The 25,203-nt window shown below is 38.1% G+C and overlaps 1 protein-coding gene across 2 annotated transcripts in view; it reads left to right on the forward strand.

Annotated features, from left to right (window-relative positions):
* Positions 1-208: 208 nt before the first annotated feature.
* Positions 209-25,203, forward strand: part of LOC130419719 (transient receptor potential cation channel subfamily M member 3-like) — a 59,083-nt gene continuing 34,088 nt past the window's right edge. For both annotated transcript variants that reach the window (XM_056746650.1, XM_056746649.1), the window contains exon 1: positions 209-438. In XM_056746650.1, the coding sequence (XP_056602628.1) occupies positions 304-438 (135 nt within the window). In that variant the 5' untranslated portion in view covers positions 209-303. The remainder of the gene's footprint in view (positions 439-25,203) is intronic.

A 25,203-nucleotide genomic window follows, 5' to 3' on the forward strand; every position in this document is an offset into this window, starting at 1 on the left:
TCTGCGCTGCTCCTCTTCTCTGTGTTCCTCTCCACTCATTTGGACCGCATGCTTTCTGTCATCCGTCTGCTGTCTGTGTGGCTGCCGTTGCCGGTGGAAGTGGACACGGACAACCTGTGTGATCTGAAGGTGTTTTCCGGACCCTGTGGATCTGTGGGGAGGGGAGGGAGGGCAGGGAGGGGGTGCGGGTGAAGGGCTCCGTGGGGGAAACAGGTTGCGCGGCTTTGCGGCAGGGACCGAGGAGGGTCATGCTTTATGAGTTAAGAGATTTCGGACAGAGACCCCTTGCGCATCGCCAGCCCAATGTGGGGCCCTTTTCCGGATGGCGGGAACGTCCGGCCGGGTGCGATGAACCAGCTGGACGCTCCACGGCCGCTCAACTGGACCATCAGGAAACTGTGTCATGCGGCTTTTCTTCCTTCCGTGCGCCTGCTAAAGGTACTTGTGGGATGGGGAGAGGAAAAGAAAAAGGAGGTCTTTCAAAAAAGATAGAAAATCATTAAAAAGAAAATGTCACTTTTAGACATGTTGATTTGTTTGAAAGACAGAAGTGTTAAAAAAAAGACTAGATTGAAGAATCAATTATTATTTTTATGGTAAACTTCAAGTGTATTGCATGAAATTTGTTTTTTTCTTAAATATTGAGCTTATTTGTGCTTTTTTATACCTTGTCTCTCATGATTTGATGACTAAGTACTAACATGTGCGACTAATTCCCTCCAAAGCATTAAGCTCAAAGGAATATTAATTTGTTCGGAAAATCTAAGCAACAAAGCTGTTCATGTCACTTTTCTTGCAATCTAACGTCTGTTTTATTTGATAATGGCAGGTGCTCATGTGGAAGTATATTCTGAGAGTCTTAAGTGTCGAGATCCATCAGCTAAATTAAAAATGGCATCACGTGATGTGCAATAAGTGCAATCCGCCTCTCTGGAGTCATGCTTTATTGCTCGCCTGCAAATCATTGAGAACTCACACTTGTGTGCCTTTCCACAACATCTAACCAACATAGCGTTTCACATCAAAAAAAAAAAACATAAATTGAACGTGCGATAAAGACTATAATTTGCTTTGTTGTGATGGTTAGCACTGAGGTGTGAACTAATAGGTAGTAATGAAGGCTTAAAGTGCACTTGAGGCCATCTTAGTTCTTTTATGACTAAAAAAGACAGATCTAGAGATGTCTTTGGTGGTTTTGTAGTAGTCTACCTGTCTTGTGGAATAAAAGCGCTTAAGAATTTTTTTCTGTCATAGTAATAATACACTACAGAGCCTTTACATCACTCACAGACATTCGGCACTCTCAGGAGTAAAATCCTCCCGGGTCATGACTCATGGTGTTATGTGTGGCTTATTTGTTTGGTATCAGCATCTTGGATCTGGAGGTGTGGTGATACAGAGAACTGTTACAGAACACTCTGATGTTGTGCCACTCGTATTCCATGTCGTGAGCTGTATTTCATTGTGCTGCCTGGGAAACGCAGAAGGCTGGATCCTATTCAGAGATGTAAGTTCACGAGTGGATTTGTAGTAAACAGCACCGCTTTGATTGTGTGTGTCAGTTTTCAAAGTGTGAACACATGTTTTGCATAATGAAATTCCATCGCTGAATTGCATAACAATGGTGGGTGGAATTTAGATTTGGCAGAATATTCGCCGGATATTTCGTCTGTACATTGACCTTTGAGAGAAACTTTCTCATTTATGTAAGGTCAGAGGGAAGGTGTTTACAGGGCCTGTGGGCGTTGCTCTTTTTTAGGCTCTTTTCTGGCCAGAGAAGCTCAAGGTCATTAGGGTTGAATTGTTTGGTTGTTGACTGGTGTCCTAGGAATGGGATTATCTGATGTAAGTCAACAGATGTGTGTTTGTCCAGCTTCGCTGAGGTGTAGATTGTCAACAGAGGATTGGGGTTGGTTTATGGATAAGTAGGCAAAGATGTATTTCAATGTTTGTTCAAGTGATCCTATGTTTGTATGTATATTTATGTGCTGTGGGGGAGATGTTCAACAGCTGGCAGGGCGCCGCTATGCAGTCAGCATAGCAACACCTCAGACCTCCCAGAGGTAATGAAAATATTATTGAGCAAATAAAGGTTTGTGACTGGTGTGGCTGTATCTGTCATCACACCCGATCTAATCGAATTTGCAGATGCCTTCATCGGTTATCAGGGCATGCTGGTAATGAATCACATACTTTGACAGGGGGCACCGATTTCCATTCGCATGCTTATATTCATGAGATTCTTACCGGTGGATATGGAAAATAACTAAATGCCTCTACATAAACAGAGGTCTCCAAAAAAAATTGCAATTTGTTTTCTATTAAAGCTTAGGATTTTTACACCCCCCTTATGTTTTAATGACAGCGTGCATGGATTTCACATGTTTGCGTAAAACCTAATGATCCGTGTTATCTCAGCATGACTTGAGATGATTCCAAAAAACATCTTGCATGCTTCGATGGAAGCAAGACAGTATGACCTTTAGTACAAAGGAGTTAGCGAAAATAATCACAAATGTGCTTATTTGATTAGTGACCTTAAAATAACAGAATCTTAAATGTTTCACTGAAAACAATAATGTTTTTTTTTTTTACTATTTTGCAATAATGCTGTTCCATGTTTATATTAGATTGTGGATTTGTAATGTGCCTTTCACACCCCACTGTAGTTCAGAAAAAAGAGATACGTGTTTAGAAAGGACAAAATGAGTTTATTTTATGACATGAATGTCTTTGCAAGTTTCAGCATGTTGCATTTAGCTCTGCACATGGAACATCAACCAGATGCTGATTGCAAATTAATGTAGCGAAGTATAGCTTCTAACCCAAACTACTGTTTCTGTGCAGGTGCCTTGTGCTCTCTTGCAGGGGAAATTGACTGTGATCAATGAGCTCTATAGCAGGGAGAGATATAATACTATATTTTGTGTCTATGCTTGTGTTGCTTTATATGTGTAGTGGTGTGACAATTTTTACTTAATTCACTGTGAAATGTGTATGTGAAGTAATGTGACAGATTTCATGATTTAGTAGAATGGGGGGAGTGATATTGACATATCGCCCTCTACAGCTACCACAGTGTATTGTTTAAAGATATCTGTCAATTACGATATAATTAAGAAGAATTGATATTATATTAGATATGTGGCCGTAGTAGATTTTGCGAGGAGACAGAGAGAGAAAGTGAGAGAGATGAGCTTGAATCCTTTAGTGCAGGAGGTCGAGACCCCCGGGGGGGGGGTTTCGCAAGGCGGCGAGGGTGGGGTCGCAAGATGATGAGGGTGGGGTCGATTTCCAGTAATCATTATTTTATTATTAGGAATAGCGTATTTAATCAATAAGTGTAACGAAACATAAACATAGTAGTTAAGTTAAAAATAAAAACAGCCATCAGCCTTAGGAATTTGCTGAGTTGATTATGTCACATTAGCAACCGCATTAGGTTAGGTGCAACACGTTAAACATTCCCATATTATTTTTCAGGCTTTAAGTTTAGGATATTTTTATTTGTCGAAATGAAACGTTGGTTAATATCGACCAAAGACAATGCAGTATGCAGAGGCATGGAAATGTCCCCGCAGTAACAGACTGGTGTATATTCACAAACGTGTCAAAAGTAAACAATAACAAAATGATTAAAAGTTTATGCCGTAAACCTCACACACTTTTAAGAATTAAGCATTTAGATTATATTATGTTAGACTGTGTTCTTTTGTGTTGTCACTATGCACATGTTAAGATAGACCTAATTAGCGCATGTACGCAGTTGCGCGCAATGTTTGTGTACTTTAGCCACCTCCGAGTATAGTGGGGGTCTTGGGTCCCTGGTACTGTTATATTCGGGGTCACGGGGTGAAAAGTTTTGGAACCCCTGCTTCAGTGTATAAAGATTGTGTCTTTGTGTTTCTGGAATGGTCACATACAAATGTGTGTTTATCATTATGGTATATAGTGTATCATGTCAACTCTTGGCTACCCCCTGAGTAAATAGGAGATTTTGTCTGATGGCTGCAAGAGGCGGTTTGAAAATTAGTTTCTTGTAGTAAAGTTTTCTATACATCGAATGCATTCTTACATTCTTACTATTAATAAGCTTAGGTCATATTAAATATTAAGACCACAAGAGCACTGCACGTTTCATTACCACTTTCAATCATTTATTAACCGATATAACAATAATTAAGATGAGAAGATTTTATTAATATATGACAAGCTGTCCGGTTTGAATTCTATGATCTTTAGAATACAAGAATACAAATGTCTCGACTGTCCTCACTGCTCTTCTGAAGAGCTCAGCCACATCTTCACTGCAAATATCTTCAGGGTTGGTGCCAGGTGTTTCTGCTATATACTGTAGATTGAATATTATCTCACTGACACATTCTGACAATCTCATCTCTCTCTGTGGTTCTCTTTCAGGTTTCTTGTCTTTGTTTCCATTTTTGTTCTGTATTAAATTGGATTGATAAAGTGATGAACAAGACCGATTTTATTATCCGCTGTACACTGAAATCCAAAACTTACTCTTGAGAAATTGAGAGACCGCACAAATAGCTACTAAAGGAAGATCCTAAAAAAAGATTAAACCACATTAATATTTTTGATGCACTGAATTTCAGATTTGGAGATGTGTTACTCAAATGAATTGATACCTGTTCAATTTAAGGTGATAACTGCAACAGCATCAACAACAAGCTCAGGCCAAACTTAGAACTCGCAAACTTTCAATTCACTCAAGAATGAATTACCGTTTTTCTAAATAAACCACCTTCATCTCCGGTTATAAACACATGGAAGCTGTCAGACATTGCAGAGTTTCTATGACTGTAACCACAGCTGGAAAACCATCACCTTGGGAGTTAGGACGGACTGGAAACTGGGTAAACTAGTATAAAGGTGTAATCTTAGCCAAATCTGACCCAAATGTTAAGAGTTACTGGACTTTCATTCCCACCCCTGATAATAATGCACTACAGCTCTACTGGATAATATTGGTGTGTCTTTATTGATGAGGTACATTAATATGACAAGTCACAAATTATGTTTTAAAAAATATTTCTTAGAAGCAGGATATGAATAAATGTATTAGGAATAATTTACAGGGTCCTTGATGAACTCAGGAAGGATTTAATTTCAGGACTATGTTATTCAGTTAAAGCGGCAGTCCGTAGTATTGGCCTCTTTGTCGCCATCTCAGTTTGTAATTGCTACTGCAGGTGATGTGTGGAGGTATTTCTTTACGTGAGTTGTGATTCGGCACTGCTCAACTGCGCGCCGTGCGCGGATGTGTATGATGTTTTGAGTCGTGACAGTGGTGAGAATCTTCCCTGTACATCAGTAGCGCATAATAAACACAGATAATATGGCAGATATAACAAGAAACAAATAAAAACTTAGACACAATTTTTTTAAATGAAGGCTGTGTTGAAGTGAAACTCCTTAACGCGAACCGGACATAAGGATTTCTGAATCTCAAATGCTGACAGGCACTAACATAAATCATTATACACCATACAAGTATATATACTATATGTAAAGCCTTGCTATCATATCCGGGATATAAGTCCGTAAATTTGAGTAAAATCACAGGCTTCGCATGTCCGTGCTAATTCGCGCCACATTAAATGCAGATGTGGGGAGGTCATTTCTAAGTCACAAGAGGTCCCCAGATAATACTAATCCCCAGCGAATAGGTTTTAAGTTAACGTTACGTATGTCATAATGAACATAACAAAGAGAGAAAGAACAACCAATGAAACTGTACCCGTCTGTTTTAACACATCAAGCGCTACTTTTTTTTGTGTTATCTATTGAAATATTGAAATGTCTTAAATGTTCAGAAGAAAAAAGTGATGTACCCAGCAGTTGTGAGTACATGCTATAAAGCACCTGTCACGATCGCATCCACACGCGGGCTAGCAGCCGGATCCTCGTCGTTATGTGTATAAATCTGACGAAATGACTCAGAGATGAAAGACGTCATATAAGGATCTCCGGGAAAGTCGACCTGACAGGGCAAATTACAAACCATTATTAGAAGCTTTCCGTGGTGAATTTAGCAAGTGTAATGATACAGTTTTAAACACCGTTCTTTCATGGATTTGCTCGTTAATGGGTTTTAGCTCATTTTTACTCAAAAGAACTTGCGGAGTGTCGCTTTAATGATCCATTTTAGGTGGTCTTATCATTGGAAGGAAATCAGTTATTAAAAGTTTTTGCTTTTCAAAATCTGTAAAAACAAATCTTTTCAAAAAATCCATGAAGAACATTCCTTTTCGGAAGCTTTCTTTTTTAACAATGGACTTTGATCCTTGGACAACAAAAGCCTGACTTAACTTTGATAAATCATGCATGACCTTTAAATAGTCCTTTAAATGGGTCTAAATAAATTAAATTTGTATTGCTTTCATGGGTCAAATCTGTTGAATGCCAAAACCGAGATGAATTACCAACAGCTTCAAATGGGATTTGTGGTTCTGAAGCTAAATCAAAACCCTTTCCTCCATTAAAAGCCTGCACTAATCAGAAAATGTAACGTCTCTTTGGATTCCGACCCGTAGCCCTTTCCAAGTTAATAACCATAGTTAATGTGAATAACTTTTAAAGGCAAATTTTGAAGGTCATAATGAATATTCTTATTATATTATATATATCAAATATATCATATTTCTCATTATAAGGCACAATAACAGTGTTAATCTGGTTAAAGTGCTGTTCTTCCTCATGGTTGGTTTAGAGATGATTTTCTTCTTTGGACAGTGATAACCTATAGTCTATTACAATTACACAAACAAACAAAGCTTTCATTCATAAAGACAATGCTCTCTTGCAAGTCTTTGAATCAGATATCCGTAATCTATATTTTATCTCTGTGAAGAACATTGGTCTAATTCTGGTCTTTTAAAAGCACAGCAGTGCATCAAATTTCTTAAGATCTTTTTAAATGATTTTGATGTGAAATAAGGGAAGAGCATGGCCTTCATTTTTTCCTTTTTGAATGGAGAAATAAACACATTGCATCATCTAGTTGCTTCATATTAGCTGCCATTTGCCTGGAAAACTTTTCACAGTTTAGGTAATGAGGTGAAATGGGACAGTCTTCCCTCCTCCTTCCTAAATGGAGGATTTGGAATTAGCCTCCCTCAATGGGATATCAAGAATGGGCTGTAAACGGACGGGGCCTTTGAAGTGGTCCAGATGTAATAAGCTTTCCTCGTCTTTAAAATGTGCTGTAGAATGGAGTGCAGAGCCAAAATGAAAACGTATGCAATGAGATGTCTTCCTGTCTTATCTTTTGCAAATGGTCTCCAGGTGTTTGATATGATCAAGGGTGTCCTCATGCATGAGTTAAGATGCTCTGTCAGCATCTCTGATTGATTGGAGGCAGCCCGTGAATGTGTTTGTATGTGTGTCCAGTTATGCTTTACAATTTGTGTGACCAGAATAACTTGAATGTGTGAAAGCTCAAAATGAGAGTGGAACCAAGGACTATTTCCAGTAACCCACCTTCTGCTTATGTCTTTGTAATGTGTATGTGTGTATTCACGCACAGCACTGTCTCCACGTTTTAGGTTTAATGGATATTCAACCTGTGTCTCAGTTTATCTTTCCCTCTCTTAAAGGGAGCCGATTCTGTTTTCTTACCCAAAATCCAAAATCAACACTCACTCACTCACTCACTCACACACATCCTTTCTCATCCTTGTTTTATTCACTAATTCCCCTGCTTATGGAGGTGGACTGTGTGCCGTCTCATTTGTCTGCCGCATGAATGATGTGCCGCAGCGCCAGTGTTTGTGCCCCAGATGGGCCGAGAAAGTCTTTAACTTCTTCACGAATAGAAGCACATGGGGCTTCACCACGTTTGCTAGACACTGGAAAACCTGATGCCTGAAATAAAAGTTCTCATCTGAACTTTGAAAAGGTGAGCACAGGGCCAAGCCGGATTGTTCTTACTCTGACAGCATAGACAGCTCGTATGAGAGGAATTTCAATTTCTTTCTTCGCATTTGCGCTGCAAACATAGGGAATGGCCCTATGTGTAAAATGAAGTCACACAGGTGTACAGCTTATTCCAGTGAAGTGTTCTTATATTGCTGAGGTTTAATATTAAAGTTTTCTTTGTATAGTAAATGTATTATTTTTATTTATTTATGGCTTAATTTGACAGGACATTAGAGGTGATGGCAACAAGCTATGTCTGAGAAAAAGGCAAAAAGGCATCGAGGGTTGACCTAATGTGCTTTTAGGTGGAGCACAGCCAACTGACTATAAACTTTGACTGATTAGAGGTATTGCTTTTAAATGGCAAATTAAATATTAAATGAACATGACATACCATTATCAACCATTTTTAAACTTTTTTTAACCTAATACATTTGTACATTATGTCAGAGTGGAATATGATATTCGGGGAAAAGAAACGAATCTTCTTTTTGCAAAATGTCGGGGAACCATTAACAATGAGAAACCTTTACAACATTACTTGAAAAGTGAAGTGAAGCAAATTATTATATTTTGAAAAAAATATTTTTATTACACATGCATGGGCATCAAGACTGCAAAGAAAGACAATTTGATTTCCTTTTTTTGTAAGGTTTCCAATTGTGTCATTGTACAATTGTGTCATGTCAAAGAATTATTGAGAACACAAAAGAACATTTGTCAAAATTGTGACACTTGAGCATGTTATGCATTGTGTCCCTTAAATGTGAAAACAGTACAAATGCATTCATGATGCCTCTGTGCTTTGTAAAGTATATAAAGGAATGAACCCATTGTTTCTGGTATACTGCCTGTACAAATTCAGTGCAGCATACTGTACAGAAACTACAAAAAATATAGGTGCAACAAGCGATACCGGGCCAAGGCCCCCTAAGGCCCCGCAAGTGTGGCGCGGAACCATGCTGGCGCAGAGCAACGAGGGCAAAAAAGGCAGAAACCTGTGATGAAAAAGGAACAGGTCGAGAATAATTGGTGAAAACAAACTAAAAGTGAACAAATTACAAACTCAGAACACCCCCACAGCCGGATTCAAACCCCTGACCCCAAAGACTCCAAGCTAGTGAATTATCAAGTCTCACCATGAGGCCAACATCCCACAATAGTGCTCCTGATCAAGGCTGAAAGAGCTGTAAGAAGCGATATGTGACAATAACCAAAGTTGAAGCTATGACAGCGTACAGCCACAAGAACAATAGGTATGTGAGAAGCAGATAGATTTAAAGAACAGGTTTAAAGAACAGCCGAGAATGTAATCATAACGTACAGTTTATATATACAAGCAAAACATGTACGTTCCGGTCCTCTAGGCGTGTGCTTTATTTTATGAGCCACACAATTGATGTAGTGCACCCTGCCTGCCATCCCCGAAGTGGGTGAAATGACACAGTAGAGCAAAAGTAACAGAAATAAATTTTTCAGCAGAAAGAGATGTCAGAAGTGACAATGAAAGCAAGAATATCATGTTGTATAGAAATGCACAAAGCGAGATTCAAACCACTTTTGTCAAATTGGCAGAGAAAAAAAAACTGTCTAAGTTGGGAAACGAATTTTAGAAAATGACAAACGAGGCATCAATGGAATCAGCACACACCAGGTGAAATAATGTCTGAAAATGTATTTCAGACAAAGCGTTCAAGAGTTATAAGTATTAAATATCTTGGGAACACTAGGTGGCGCTGTCTCGAAATGCGACGTGTACGTCTGGCCCTGTAATTAAATGGCGCATACCAAATTTGGTGCAGATATATCATGTGATTCAAAAGATATTACGATTTATGACCAAATTGAAAGTGGGGAACAGGCCGTTCACCCAATCGTGACGGACTCCATCGAGATAGACACCGAGATCAAAATTCTCTTACAAACATTGAAAAAGTTTTGAGCAAAACAAGTGATTTTACAAATCTCGTGACCCATAGGTGACACGGTTCTCAAATTGGCACGGACCCCCAGTCCGAGATGTTGACGACACAATTTCACAATATCACAATTTCATATGAAGATTGGCAAAGATACGGCCTCAGATCTCATGTCTTTTGGGTCTCGTTTATGCAGCTCAGTCCAAAGCTTGTCTGGCCAATTTTCACAATAATTGATCACAATTTCTAAAATGAGAAATAAAAAAATGAATTACTGTACTTTTGAAGAATGCCGCAACTGTAATGGGCGGAGCTTAATGTAACACATGGAATGCGATGAGCAGGAGAAGTGAATGTCATGTGCCATGTGTATAATTTCTGTAGATCAATGGGTTCAAAAGTTACCGCCGTTTTAAATGTAATTTTTGAACTGCTGTTGGCAATATAGAGCAGTGTTGGGTACGTTACTCTGAAAAAGTAATTAATTACTAGTTACTCATTACATATTCAATAGTGTAATTAGATTACTGTACAAATTACTCTGTCCAAAAAGTATTTAGTTACTTATTATTAATTACTTTCTATATCCTACATCGACCTTGATTAGTTAAGTGATTCAAGGATAGACATGAAACTGCTTATTAAATTCATTCAAATAAATAATATTATTTACTGACCAAAGTATTACAAATGTGAGCACAGATTTTAAAGTAAGACTTTGAATTTTGATGTCAATTACACTATTGCACACGCATATATTTCACAAAGTATTTAGTTTAAGTACATCAAAAGTAACTGTAATTAAATTACACAAAACATATGAGTAATCCCTTACTTTTTATTTTTCCACGGAAAAGTAATTAAAATACAGTAACTAATTACTTAGTAACTAGTTACACCCAACACTGATATAGAGTGAGTACTAGAGACCCCATACTTGGTCACAGGACTATTGAGGACCAACACTAATAGTGTGTCTTGGCCCCTGTAACAACAATCCTGAGTGCATTTACTGTATAGCCGTGTTTGTCTGTGGGTATTATTTTTGTATTTGTGTAGGTTAGATGCATTAGTTAAGCTTCTGTTTTTAAAACAGAAATTCAGTCTCAAATCCTGGGAGTCTTTTTTTTCTCAATACCAATATAGAGGGTTGTTGCCCAAAAAGGTTGAAAATGTTAGTACCTAAATTAATTATATTAAGATATTTGCATAATTCTTTTTAGCATATTTTTCAACATTAAGCCTAATACAGTTCCTTCATCATTCCAAACACCAACTCAACCATAACATATTCTCAAAACCAATATAGAGGGTTGTTGTCCAAAAAAGTTGTCGATGTTAGTACCTAAATGAATATCACAAAGATATTTGGATGATTATTTTTAGCATATTTTTTCAATATTTACTACAGTTCCTTCATTATTCGAAACAGCAACTCAACCATAACATATTTTATAATATCATTACAAATACATGTACTCTGGGGAAAAAGTGATTCTTTTTTATCAGCTAACAGTAGAACAGTGAAAGGTGGAGTTCAAATTAAAATAGGATAAAATCATCATTGTAATTGAGCCTTTTATAGGTTGTTGAGCCTGTAAATGCCGACTCTGTCGACTTTCCAAACATTTTTGTGCCAGACTCGCTACACTGGATCAACCAATTGTGTGAGTTAGTGTAGCATGTTTATTTGATCTTGATATGTGAAATTTGAACAAATTTAATAATAGGCTACTATATAATGGGAGTTGCATTTTATATGGATTCAACATATTTATAAAATAGAAAAAAGTTTCATCCATGTACAGTAGCAAGATAAGTGTGGTTGTGGTGCTCTGTGAGAAATCTTCTATATTTACGTAATCAATAATACAGTAGATTGGTGTATGAGAACACGTTGCTGGCACACACTCACAAACATCTTTCTGATCATCCCCTATCAGCTACTTCTTGTGTAATATATCAGACAAGCTTGCCGTAGGCCCATAGAACCTGCATGTATTATTCATTACATGATACAGATAAATAACTGGCAATTCACAGCTATCACAGGAAAAATTGCACTTATCTAAGATATCATATAAAGATGGGCTCATTTGTGAGAAATGCTGGCATTCTATTTATTCTGCACACAGAGAGAGAGAATGTGTTTGGGGAACGCTGTGACAGTCGTGAGCATGCTCGGCAGGAATTGCATCTACATTTGAGCGCGGAGATGGCATCTCCTTCCCTTGGAGATCGGAGACACGCTGACATTGGGTAATAACCCTTAGGGGTTCGAATAATTCAGAGTTCGGTAAATGAAAAAATTGTTTGTGTGATGATTACGTTTTTGAGACATTGCACGTCTTTTTATTTTATGGTACGAATTTATCATGAATGACGTATGCACTTTGTGTAGGTCTCTGTAAACGGTTTCTTGTTTTTGTCAGGTAAGCAAACAATTTGTAAAACATATTGTGCATAACTGTTGAGAGGCTGAAGTATAATGAGGATTTGAACATCTGAACATCTAATTTGGTGATAAAGTGTTTTTATGTTTAAGCAAAGAGTATTTCAGCACTAATTTCATGGTTAAGTGCTTCCCTAAACATCTTATGGAGAATTGTCTGACATGAAAGAGGTAATTCACGTAAACATTACATTTTTCTCATTATTTCACAATACAGTAAAATCGAATGAAAGTTAATGCTGACAGTGGCTTTTCCTGGTCCCCTTACAGCTTCATTGTTTTTAAGTTATATTGAGACACACAGGTTTAAAACAACATGAGGGTGAGTAAATGATGACAGAATTAAATTATTTTGGGTGAAATACCCCCATCCATACATTTGTATCAATATGTAGAGGTACCTCACACCTTGTTTTATGTGTTTTAGCTTTTGATCCAGACACGCAGTTTGTCCCAAAGCCATTTGCCCTTTGCTTTTTTTAGAGGTTGTGAAGCCCTTGCTTCAGGTCTTCTTCCTCAGAATTTATTAAATTTGTACAGTTGGAGGCAAGTTTTATGTCTGCTCTGCTGAGTTTCAGTCCTGGTGGTCAGTTTGTGTGTGTGTGGTCACAGTAGTGAGCCCAGAATCTCTGGCATAAAATCTCCTCGCTCCCCAAGACTGAATGTTCCACACGCTGTCTCACACCCACAAACACTGTGACACCGTGTGAAGCTGCCGCTGAGCTAGACTCATCCAAGACAGAGAGAGAGAGAGAGAGAGAGAGAGAGAAAGAGAGAAAGGGTAAGACAAAGACTTGTGAAGAGAGGTAGGGGTATTGGAAAGATGGAGAGAGAAAGATGGAAAAATAGAGCTAATGTTAGATCATTTGCAACAGAGCCAAAGCAAGCTTGAAGGAAGAATATGTGCTATTCGCTGGGGCTGTTCTTATCAGCTTTTCCAGATTCTCCCAGAGTCACATGTCCTAGCGGTTGAGCGGTGCGTCAGTCTGTCTGTTTTCTGGATGGCTCTTAACCCTGAAACCACTGATCCTTGATCACAGTCCAGACAGAGGTCACATGATCCGCGGCAATCGCTCACGCTGCCTGAAAGGCCTGCAAATAGTCTGTCTCTCAAGAGCATTGCACAGAATCCCTGCAGTGTTTTCTGACAGCCTTCATTCGGATGCCTCCGAGCCGTGCAGATTCAGCCCAGAGCTGCCCGTTGTCCATTACGGCGACACAATGGAAGAAGAAAAATTCAGTGTCAGTCAACCACTATTGTTGTTTTTCATGTCAACAGGCATTGTAGAGCAAACAAATGATCTTTTATTCCTGACAAAGCACGTCGAAATCCCAAAACACGGTTTTACCGTTGCCTTGTGGCCTGCCACCCAATCCTGCTTCGTGGTGATGCACGTCACTATGCGAAAACAGGACCAGTCAGTTATTTCGAGAGGGGATTCGGCACCAATCGATGTCAAGAACAGATTGAAACATCACAGTTTCTCGAAGAAAAGGTCACACGGTGTGACATTGGAACATCTATCCTATCGTATCCAGTAATGAATCCGCATGCCAATCTCCCTTTTGAGGTATCAGATGCATCCAAGTGTGCAAATGCATTTAGCATGCACAAGATTGAGAAAATCGCATGCACCGAGATTTCGACAATCTTGTTTTTTTGTGGGAGGATTTACATTGAAAACCTGGAGTAGGGATTCACACCTCTTCTATAACTATCTAATTTAAGAATGATGTATATTTAATAAATAGCTGATGCAGTGGTGTGCACACTGAAAAACTGTATGTTTATCATAGGAGTATAAATAAATCAGAGTGAGATTTTTTTGAGAGAGTTTTTTCTACACTGAGAATTCACTTACTGTACTGTATATGTATGAAGCCAGGACGCTGTAAGCTGCAATTTTCATGCCAGTTAATGTGCTTACAGTAGGTCAAAATTTAATCACTGGAATAAGCCAGGCAATTATGCAGTCAAACAAACAAATACAGTATATAAATATACAAAGTGGAGCGATACTGCATCATACTTTTAAAAGCTTGTTTATGCAAATCTGCACAATATCTTGCAGCATGCATCATTTGACGTGCCATTAACATGTACAAAGAAATTACAAGGTGCTGTGGTTTTCTGGTTATAAAACTAAGACAATCATATGGAAAAGGATTAAAGGGATACTTCACCCAAAAATAAATATTCTGTCATCAAATACTCACCTTCGAGTTGTTCCAAATCTGTATACATTTTTATTTTCTCATGAACACTGAGGGAAAGGTTTTGGAAGAAAGTTTAAAACCAAACTGATCTTCCCCGCCATTGACTCCCATAGTAGCAAAAATAACTGAATCATTTCTTTTTTTCTGTCGAACACAAAATACGACATTTTAAAGAATGTAGAAGTGAAGAGAATTCACACAGATTTGGAACAACTCGAAGGTTCGTAAATGATGATGGAATTTTTGGGTGAAGTCATGTATTTATATACCTTAAACTAGTTTAAATGTTAAACCTGAACCTCAATGAATTAAAAAATATAGTCGGGACCAAAATATTTAGCTGATGCTCAAATTGCGCCGGAGACATTTACGCTGAACCTATGCAACAATTTGCAGGACATCAAGCCAGATTGAGGATGACAGGCAGTAAAAATAATGTGCAATTTAAGAGTAAAAGCTGGGGAAAAGATTGTAACGGGAAATTAATATGATTAAAACGCATCAGTTTAGGGTCTTGAAAATCATTCCGTTATTTATGCTTTAATTGTCATTTGGCACCCTATAGGTGTTCCCTGCTTTACCAGTGAGTCATTTAGAATCCAACTGGGGAATAAACTGCAGTTATCAGATTGGCCTAGCATTTGACATCTGCTGTTAGTGAGTCATAGATGTATTATAACATTTCCCAAAGCTTTTTGTGCTGCTTGTATGTTGACTGCTATTTCATCATTGCCTGTTTGCTCGTGAGCCAAGATGCTTCTGTGAGGTTTCATCCATGATTGTATATGTGTGAATGTAGGCAAATGCACACTGAGAAATCTTCCTTTTTATGTTTTGTTAGTTTATTTTAGTATAATCTCTGGTGAGTTAATAATCCAAAATTCTGAATTAAAACGAATCTCAAGTACCATTCCCAATTAGGGTAGTTAAGAGTTAAATCATGAATGTTTGAGATTATTGAGGTTATCCCTCTCACATTTTGCGGGGTGTTTGTAGAAGGTGTTATTTCAGCATTTTAGCACCGGAGACACCCAGCTTGTCTCTTTTTAAGCCTTTTTGATTCTGACACTTCATTATCAGCCTATCACCTGACAGCATGACAGGCTCAATCTTAGCCAATCAGTATCTGCTTGTTAAACCTGACGACACGCATCAACATATATGGAGCCCGGTGACTGTAATTTATACTTTGAGTTAATACATGTTTCGCTTAAATATGCATTCCTCACATCACTATAAAATACAGGAAGTGGATAGATGGGTACGCTCTTATCTGCTGTCCTTTATACGCAATGTTTGATTGTAATGTGACCTGCTATTTACCCCTAAGCATATTAGTATTATGCAAATTGTGAATAAAATTGAAATATCCTATAAGTTGCTGCACTGCACTTTTATAGTAGTTTTTATACTTTTTCATACTTTTCAAACTTTTACAAGCTTTTTATTCAATTTGGGTTACAGACTTTTTTCTTCACTCGAGTTAATAATGAGCGGATGGGTTTGGCTCAATGAACGATTTCGAGATGTGAATCGAACTTGAATAATTATCAGAAAACCAAGTGTTTTTAAAAGAAGAATATGTCAGCAATATGACAAACTGTCACAGGAATTCCATCACATAATATCAGATGATATGGAATAAATGAAAACGTTAGCTTTGACAGGAGTTATATTTCCAGAGGCAACTGCGGAAACAAACATAAAATGTACAAAATGAAACTCAGGAATTTTAAGTAAAACAAAGATTAACACAAGAAACCTTTGGAACTTTAACAGGTAGAAAACAGTACAGAATAACATAAGTCAATAGAAATGAGAATATTAGATAAAAAATATGACTTGTAGAGTCATTTTAGGAAGTCTAGAGATCAATAGAAACCCCAATGGATTTGAACACTGATGTTGTATGCATTGTTGACAGAAAGTCTATAAAACATAGTGTCATGTATTACAGATGGAATTTAGCTGTGGGAAAAAATGATCAGTTTTGCGTCGATCCGAGAACAGGAGTGCCCAAAAAAAGGTTATTGATGTTTTTCCACTGTTTTGGTTATGATGTATTATAGAAGATGTACAGCTACACAGTGCTGTAATTATATTCTGCATTCTCAAAAACAATGCACAGTCCTTCACATTTCAGGTTTTTAATCTCATTCGATTTATTTCAATTCTACTCATCCATCCATCCATTTTCTACCGCTTATCCGAACTACCTCGGGTCACGGGGAGCCTGCGCCTATCTCAGGAGTCATCGGGCATCAAGGCAGGATACACCCTCAATTCTACTCAAGTAGAGATAATGCTAATGCATCTAACTGAAATGCCATTAGAGAAATAATAGCAATTCTGAATCAATTAATGACTTGAATCCTCCAGTATGTGGCGAGGATGAGCTCTCTTTTTCCCTGGGGGTATAGTCAGCGCATTTAGTTTCAGAGAGCTAATTTATCACATATGAAATTATTGTGTTTTTGCAATAAGGAAGAGCTTGAAATACGAGGATCTTATCTTTGCAATCTTTCCTCTATTGAGTCAAGTTTGTATTTCAGTTTATGTCCGAGATCACTTCAGAGATTGTGATTTGTAGTAACTCCGTTTTATAATCTGTGATTATCTGAATTGTCCAATGTAATTGGATTGGATGAATGTGGAATGCCTTTGCCATACATTTGTTATGTGGGTTAAAGCGGGCGTAACACACAAGGTTTCTGACAATCTTGAGTACCTATAGTAGTATTGCATACTTCGTATCTTGGAAGGGTATTTAGTTTGATCACGTTTATAAAAGATAGATACAGCTTTATGATTGTTTCCGAAAACATACGGCGCGAGCAGGGCTGAACCAAAGCATGTACGCACCCATTGTCAACAAAACACAGACATCAGTTTCACTCACCCCATGCGGTTCATGTCCGGGATCTTTTAGCGCTGGGACGGTTTAATATATCAGTTTCAAACAAACTCCAAATCCAGCATTATATCTTATATAACATTTATCACCCAAAACACCTGAACTTCACCAACGTATGCTCTCTTTCTTTCCTGCTTACAATTGAAAGTGATGTCCGCGCATGCTCCTTCTCCTGCTTTCCTGTGGCCATGCGGTGTGCTTTTCCGGGAGAATTGTCCAATAAGGGACTAAGAAAAGTTGTAACAAACAGTTTTGTATGTTCGAAAAAACTTTACGAAACCTGTACAATCGCTGGGGAGTGTATCGAGCACAGAAATACTATGTAATACTCCCGACTTGTTTTTTGACAAGTTGACCATGTTAAGCATGAGAAGACACCAATTTTAAATTGTTAAGAAGTTACAATGCATTACACATCGTTTCAGGGCCTTGATTTGACATAAAACAATGACTACACAATTCTGTTGTTCAATAGATTTTTTTATTATATTCTTATAGACATATAAAAAGCTACAATCCATCAGTGTGTTGTACCATAGTTTACCTGTTGTGTGTTTCAAGGTGGGCAGAACGTAAAGAAGTGGTTACTGTATGTCAGTCCCTCACAGCTTTACTTAATTCATATTAAACTAAATACAATGTCTGCCCTGACTAAATCCATAAACCATCCTCGCTGTGCTCTTGAGGAAGCGCATTTAACCCCAATTTGCTCCAGAGGGATTTCCCCTGTATGAATGTACTGAAAGCTGCTTTGGACAAATGTGCCTGCTACATGACTCACATCACATACTTGTCATGATCATATGGTCATGCCTAGCATATAGATTCTATGAATTCAAAGCTATGTCATATGCTGTTTGACTGTAAATAATGTGGTGAAACCATGGAATTCAAAGTAGGATCAGTACAACTGCAGACCTGTGTACTGCAACTTCAAACATCAAACATGCCCTGTATTTCTAAATGCCACAAATGCTACGAAAACACTATTCTGGATTGCAATGAACTCCTCAAAAGACACAGCAGACATCACCAATTATTAGAGAAATGATATGTGACCAAGGTGTTTGTTTAGGTATAATTATATTTTTATTTTTAACTATATTTCTCCCAAATTTCAAATAAAAACAGTATTTCTATTTGAATTTATTAGCAGAAAATTAAAACTAGAGAAACAAAATAACAATGTGCTCTGGTTTTTTATTCCTCAAGTACTGCAAAGAAAACAAGTTAATATGCACTTTTAAGCAATACAACAGTAATATCTCTTCATGTATTTAGGAAAAGTTCATAAGTATTTTTTTATGCGACAACCTACATTTTTATTTCAGTATTCATGTGTCTTGTCAGTCTTTTATGTTATGAATCTCAGAGGGGAACCCAATTGCAAGGCAGAGGCAGGACGACAGGAGGTGAAGGGTAACAGATTTATTAACAAAGAACAGGGACAAAAAAGGCAAAACAAAACCCACGAGGGGGAAAACATGACAGGATAAACAATAATTCTAACAAGGACACTGACTAACTAAAACTAAGAAAACAAACACTTGAACAACACTAACATTAACTAAACTAGACTTACTACACGGAGGGAACAGGATACAGCTACACGATCAGACGAAGTACTTGATAAAATGACCAGGTAGGATCAACATCTCACACAGGTGAACGCGCACAGGACAATGAAACATGAGGACTCTTTATAGGGAACAAACTTAAGAGGGAACAGGTGAAGGGGATAAACACTCATTGGAAGGTGATTTACACAAATTAGGAAACAGGAGGGTAGGAACGATGACGCAGACCAGAGAGAGAAGAAATCATCTCTCTCCCACATGAAACAGGAGATCCTGTATGATTCCACCTCTAGACCATGAAATACCTGACAAGGTGAGGTGGAATCATGACACTTTTACATTGGATGACTTTATATCACTCCTGAGGTTTTATTTTGTTAAAATTCAACCGACACTTGGCTGGAATGTTCACGAATTAACACAACTATGAATGCTGAAAAAAAAATTGGAATGGTCTCTTAATTTTTTTCCGAGGCTGTGTGTAAATATATAAATTTATATTTTGCATATATATATTGAATTTACACAACTGCCATGTTAACCCAAGAAAAGGAAGATTATACTTTTTTTATAATCTTTATGGTTCTTGCTTTATGTTGAGGAAGAGAATAAAAGAAAAGGGATTGACATGCAGCTCGGATGAATAACCTGCTTATAAGCACCTCATTAACCTCCTCCAGTGAACCCAGTTCTTCTTCTCACATGACAGAATGAAGCCACATAGGAAAGTAATTAGAGTTTGGCAGTATACAAAGGAAAGGTTGTGCACTTTAGTAGGCTACTTGTAATTCCAATGCCATTTCACAGTGAAGCCTTCTAAACGTGTTGGGATCTCTTTCTCTTCCAGCAGTGGCACTTGCCGTCAATAGATGATTTGTGAAAAGTCGACATGTTTCAGTGAGTTTGGTCATGAAGGCAGAATTATCACCTACTTCTCTCTCTCTCCTCCGCTTCCTTTTCTCCCACTGCCTTCACATGTAATTAACTTGAGAAAGTAACTCTATGGTCAGTCAGGCATTATAGCTACATTGTGAATGAACAAGTGACCCTTCAAAGTAAGCACTACTGTTTTTAAACTCGCTGAAGAACACTTGACATTAATTAAAGTTGCTCAGAATCTTAAGTTTCTAACTGAATAGCTATATGCATGGTGGATGCAAGTACATCGTGACGGTTTTAAACTGAAAGGTCAATGGCTATTTCAAGTTTAGCAAAGAAGCATCTGTTGAGTGTACCAAACATTCCTGTTTTTCTGTTGCAAGAAACAGTTTAACATTGCAGCTCATGCTAGAAGTCTAGAAGTTTAAAATATAAATTTTCATTCTGTGAAATGTGACTGTTGGAATACTTTAGCCATGCTGTGGGTTAAATCCATAGATGGATGCATAGATCTCCGATACAACTCAGGAAACTGCATTTGTCACTATGAATTTGGTCTGGACCCATAATAAGTTAGGAGAGGCATCGCACCTCTGATTATGACATTACGTCATTGCTGGTTGGGTTAAAATGAATGACCGGAGGGAACGTTCAGGACAGGTGAACTTGCACTCGCCATGTAGCAGCCGATCGATAGCCAGTGTTGTGTTTAAAGAGAGAGAAAGAGGACATCAATCGGGTCCGGCCTGTTGTGAGATTCACAAAGGCGAGATTAATATTGATCTCTGAAAGCACTCTTTAAAAGTTTGGTCTTTGTTGCCAAAGCATGTCTTTGTAAAAAAGACAATTGTGTTATATATGAAATCTTTAACAAGGTTAAATAAATGTTTTTTTGTGCTGCTGTAAAGGCCCAGTGTGTAATTTGATTGAGGATCTTTTGACAAAATGCAATATAATATACATAACTATGTCTTCAGAGGTGTGCATTATGTTTTATTACATTATAATCAGTTATCTCTATCTACACACACCGCGGGTCCCTTTTCATGTTGTTTCTACAGTAGCCCTAAACGGACAAACTTCTCTACAGAGCGAGCTTCATAAATATTTAAGCTACTTCGGCTAGCGAAAGAAGCGAAAACTATAGATGTCGCTAAATTTCATACTGTACATTGGACCTTTAACTGGTAGAGCGTGATCATAATGCATGTATTAAATAAGTTAATTTACTAAATGCTCTGTTATTTTGGATTAAAGAGTTGCATAAATGCAAATGTTGTATACGTGCAGGTAATGGCTTTGTGAACGTGCCTTATTTTGTTTCATCTTGTTCATCTAGGTCACAGAACAAAATAAAAGTAATATGCGGTGCAAATTTTCATGGAATTTCAAAGCTCAGGTGGAGAGGAATACAATGATCATGACATGCCAGTAATGAATTGTGAATTCTTCCCAATAGCATTAGTTAGCTTTACGGGGGTGTGTAATATATCTTTCCTTATGGATTGCCTTTGAAGATTAAACTGGGTGATTGAAACCAAAATTGAATTGTGTTAAACCGAAGAGAGTTTTACATCGAAGCTAAAAATATAAAGCAGGGTTTCCTATCTGGGAGTTTTACAACCCCTTAAGGGTTTAAGTTAACTGTCGGAGCCTTTTCGAGCCTATACATGAAAACGCATGTTGGAACTAAAATGGCAGTACCTCATGAATTCTTTGGAATACAGAATTTACGCTTTGTCTCGTTTGAAAAAAGAAAAGTAGCTGTTAATTGCTTAAAAAAAATCACACACAAACACATTTTTTATGTATGCTGTTAGGTTCATTGTAAAACATAAAATAATAAAAAAGTTTATGTTATTCTTTGATTAAAAAATACAATAAAAAAATACAAGTCGCAAAAGGATCTAAGCACACTCTTTATAAAAAAATCAATTACTCCCCCTACATAAACCATAAAAAAAACACCAAAGAAATATGTATTCTAGAGTCTTAGACCTTTCCAATGATATATAGTCTGTCAAGATTCGATTAGAAATTGGATGCACAATATTGACGCAAACTTAGGTATACGGGTGGCTCGTGTAAACTCCTTTCTTGGCTTGTGTTTAATTTTCACTCCTGCTTCTTAAATAAAAAACATTTATGCTTTTCATGTTTGGTTCAACCAACCCTATGCTGTTTGTGTAGAAATACCAACAGTCATTTTAAAATTACAGTTAAAATCTTACTGGCCTGGGGCTGACATACTACGCCACTGGGTGGAACATTTTAAGATATTTTTTACATTCATTAAAAAGTTTATATCAAAGATTTTAACATTAGAGAGTACGTTTTAAGTAGCCTAACGTATTTTGAGTATATTTTGAGGGGCTCGTTTGACAAAAAGAGACGAGGTCAAACTATGGATCAGACCCAAATAACATAGATATAGATAATGCAGAGAGTTCTTATAACATACAAAATGCTTTATTGTGTAAGCTCTTAAAATGTGCCCTGAAGTTTAAGAGTAGTTTATGTGACTCAAATGTTTTGCGCAGCAGGCCTGTTTATTACTGCTTCGACAAACATCATTTGTCAAAAACACTCCTTGTAAGTCCTCAAGCATCATCATCTCCAGTTGGCATAAAATTGCGTTCAGAATTGATGAAAGCTGTGTTAAAGGTTTTTAGTGTCCTACAGCATTTTACAAGCAGTGTGTAGTTTTGAAGAATTGCATAGTGCATTGGGATTTCAGTTTATTGTTTGAGGTTTCAAGTCACAAATTTGGATAAATGGAAAATTATCATAAATGCAAATTAATAATAACTTAAAATGTCCTTGTAATTTGTTGAATTTATGTAAATCCGAAAACGCTGCCCCTGTGTACAGCCAATCTACAGCTATTTATGATGTCATCCCTCCAACACTTTATGTGTATGCTCAAAGTCTTCTTCTCCGTCTTGAGTGTGTAGCCCTGGCAGAATTTCAGTGCCTCATACTGATCTGGCGTGTATACTACATCTTTTTGGATTGGATTCATTGGTTTTGTGTGTCCTCAGATAATTCTTGAGACCACGCTTGAGATTGAAGCTCTGGCTCGTGTGGTTGTCGGCTTATACTGAGATACAGAGAGACACAGAAACATGTTTGCTTTCTCAGGTACATCGGGTCATCAGATAGATATAATTAGAAGCTGTCATTTTGAGGTGATGCGGGAGACATTTCTTTATGAAACCACCGAGATAAAGTGAGTTGTCATGGAGTAGATGCTGTCTGATATCTGCTGTTGATAACAGGTGCTGAAAGCATCACATTCATTGTGTTGATTTCCAGAGATGGAGCTTTCAGCCTGAGATGATGGAGTGACATGTCTATTAGATGTATGACAGCATGATTGACATGTGTCTTTCGGCCTTTATGCTGATGTGTCATGTGGCTTTGACACATGGTTACCCCCTGATCTTACCTAAAATGAATCTCGAGTGACTTAAATATGTGTACATCTAAATGTACGTTTGTTTTCATGATTAGGTGATTGTGTGTGTGCAGGTTTTGGTATGCTTGTGAAGACCATGTTTGACAGTGTCCACCCAAATATAGTGAATATCAGCAGGTTTGTGTATAGTTTCAGAGGTACAGCAGGAGGGTTGTTTGATATCAAAATATCCATGTTCTTTATTAGAGGAATGTTAGTATACTTAATGTACAATTCTTTAAAACTATTTATATTTTTTTATTAGGGTTGAGGTGTGGCTTAGGGTTATTCTATATAGCAATTATAAAAGACCTGTATGCTACTTAGCCATTTAGATGTATAATAATTGGGGAGAAATTCAGATAAGGATTATACTGAGATTTACTGAGCAAACTATTAGTTTCCACAGCGATGACACGAAACTTGCTGTCCAGTCTCTATCTCTTCATCGCAAATCTGGTTAAACAGAAGACAATGTATCACTACATTCCAATTATCCAGTTTAGTCAACCCTGTGATACATTTCTTCATATTGTCAAATAAAGCACAAGCATGACCCTGTATAAAGTGAAAATTTCTAAAGTTGTTGCTATGCAGTTTCTTACAGCTGTCCCATTAATTAACTGGCATATGATTTGGTAAAAGGGGGCACGGTGGCTTAGTGGTTAGCACGTTCGCCTCACACCTCCAGGGTTGGGGGTTCGAATCCCCGCCTCCGACTTGTGTGTGTGGAGTTTGCATGTTCTCCCCGTGCCTCGGGGGTTTCCTCCGGGTACTCCGGTTTCCTCCCCTGGTCCAAAGACATGCATGGTAGGTTGATTGGCATCTCTGGAAAAATTGTCCGTAGGGTGTGAGTGCGTGAGTGAATGAGTGTGTGAGTGTGCCCTGCGATGGGTTGGCACTCCATCCAGTGTGTATCCTGCCTTGATGCCCGATGACTCCTGAGATAGGCGCAGGCTCCCCGTGACCCGAGGTAGTTCGGATAAGCAGTAGAAAATGGATGGATGGATGGATGGATGGATGATTTGGTAAACACTGAACCACCCACTTAGACACATGATGACTGACATGTAAAGGGGATATTAAGATTTTTCTTGCAATTTAGGACAAATAGATTACAAAAATTAGTCTTTTATATGTTTAAAGGTCCAGTGAATGAAATTTACTGGCATCTAGTGGTGAGGTTGCCGATTGCAATCCCTCCCTTTCAAATCACTACGGTGGCTTACACAGGAAAAAGGGGCCATTAAGACAGAACGGGTCTCTGTGTCTAAAAACGTGAGACGTAGTGCTCAGATAATCTTTTTTTTTAAAGCACAGCATATAACGCGAAGGGCTTGAGACGCAGGTATCCGGACCCATCCACTATGCGCCTCCTCCGCTATGTTGCTGTCAAATAAAACGTCTTGGTTACGTATGTAACCTCAGTTCCCTGATGGAGGGAACGAGACGTTGTGTCGAGAACGACAGATGGGGTTCGCCCTTGAGAACCAATCAACTCTGACTACTATAGAAAAGGCCAATGAAATTTGGCGAATGCAATTTGCATGCCGGGCTCCGCCCCCGGAAATCCGGTATAAAAGGAGGCCGGCGTGCAGCATTCACTTACCTTTGTTCTGAAGAGCCTGAGACCTCTCAAACTGCAGCAGAATACGATACGTGTTCGTGGCATAAGGGACACAACGTCTCGTTCCCTCCATCAGGGAACTGAGGTTACATACGTAACCAAGACGTTCCCTTTCTGTCGGTCTCTCGACGTTGTGTCGAGAACGACAGATGGGGTTGCCTATGGAAAACGCCACAACGCTGTATCGCGTCACAATCTCTAGCGAAGCGACGGTAAC

The sequence above is a fragment of the Triplophysa dalaica genome, chromosome 4, assembly GCF_015846415.1.
Source record: "Triplophysa dalaica isolate WHDGS20190420 chromosome 4, ASM1584641v1, whole genome shotgun sequence".
NCBI lineage: Eukaryota > Metazoa > Chordata > Actinopteri > Cypriniformes > Nemacheilidae > Triplophysa > Triplophysa dalaica.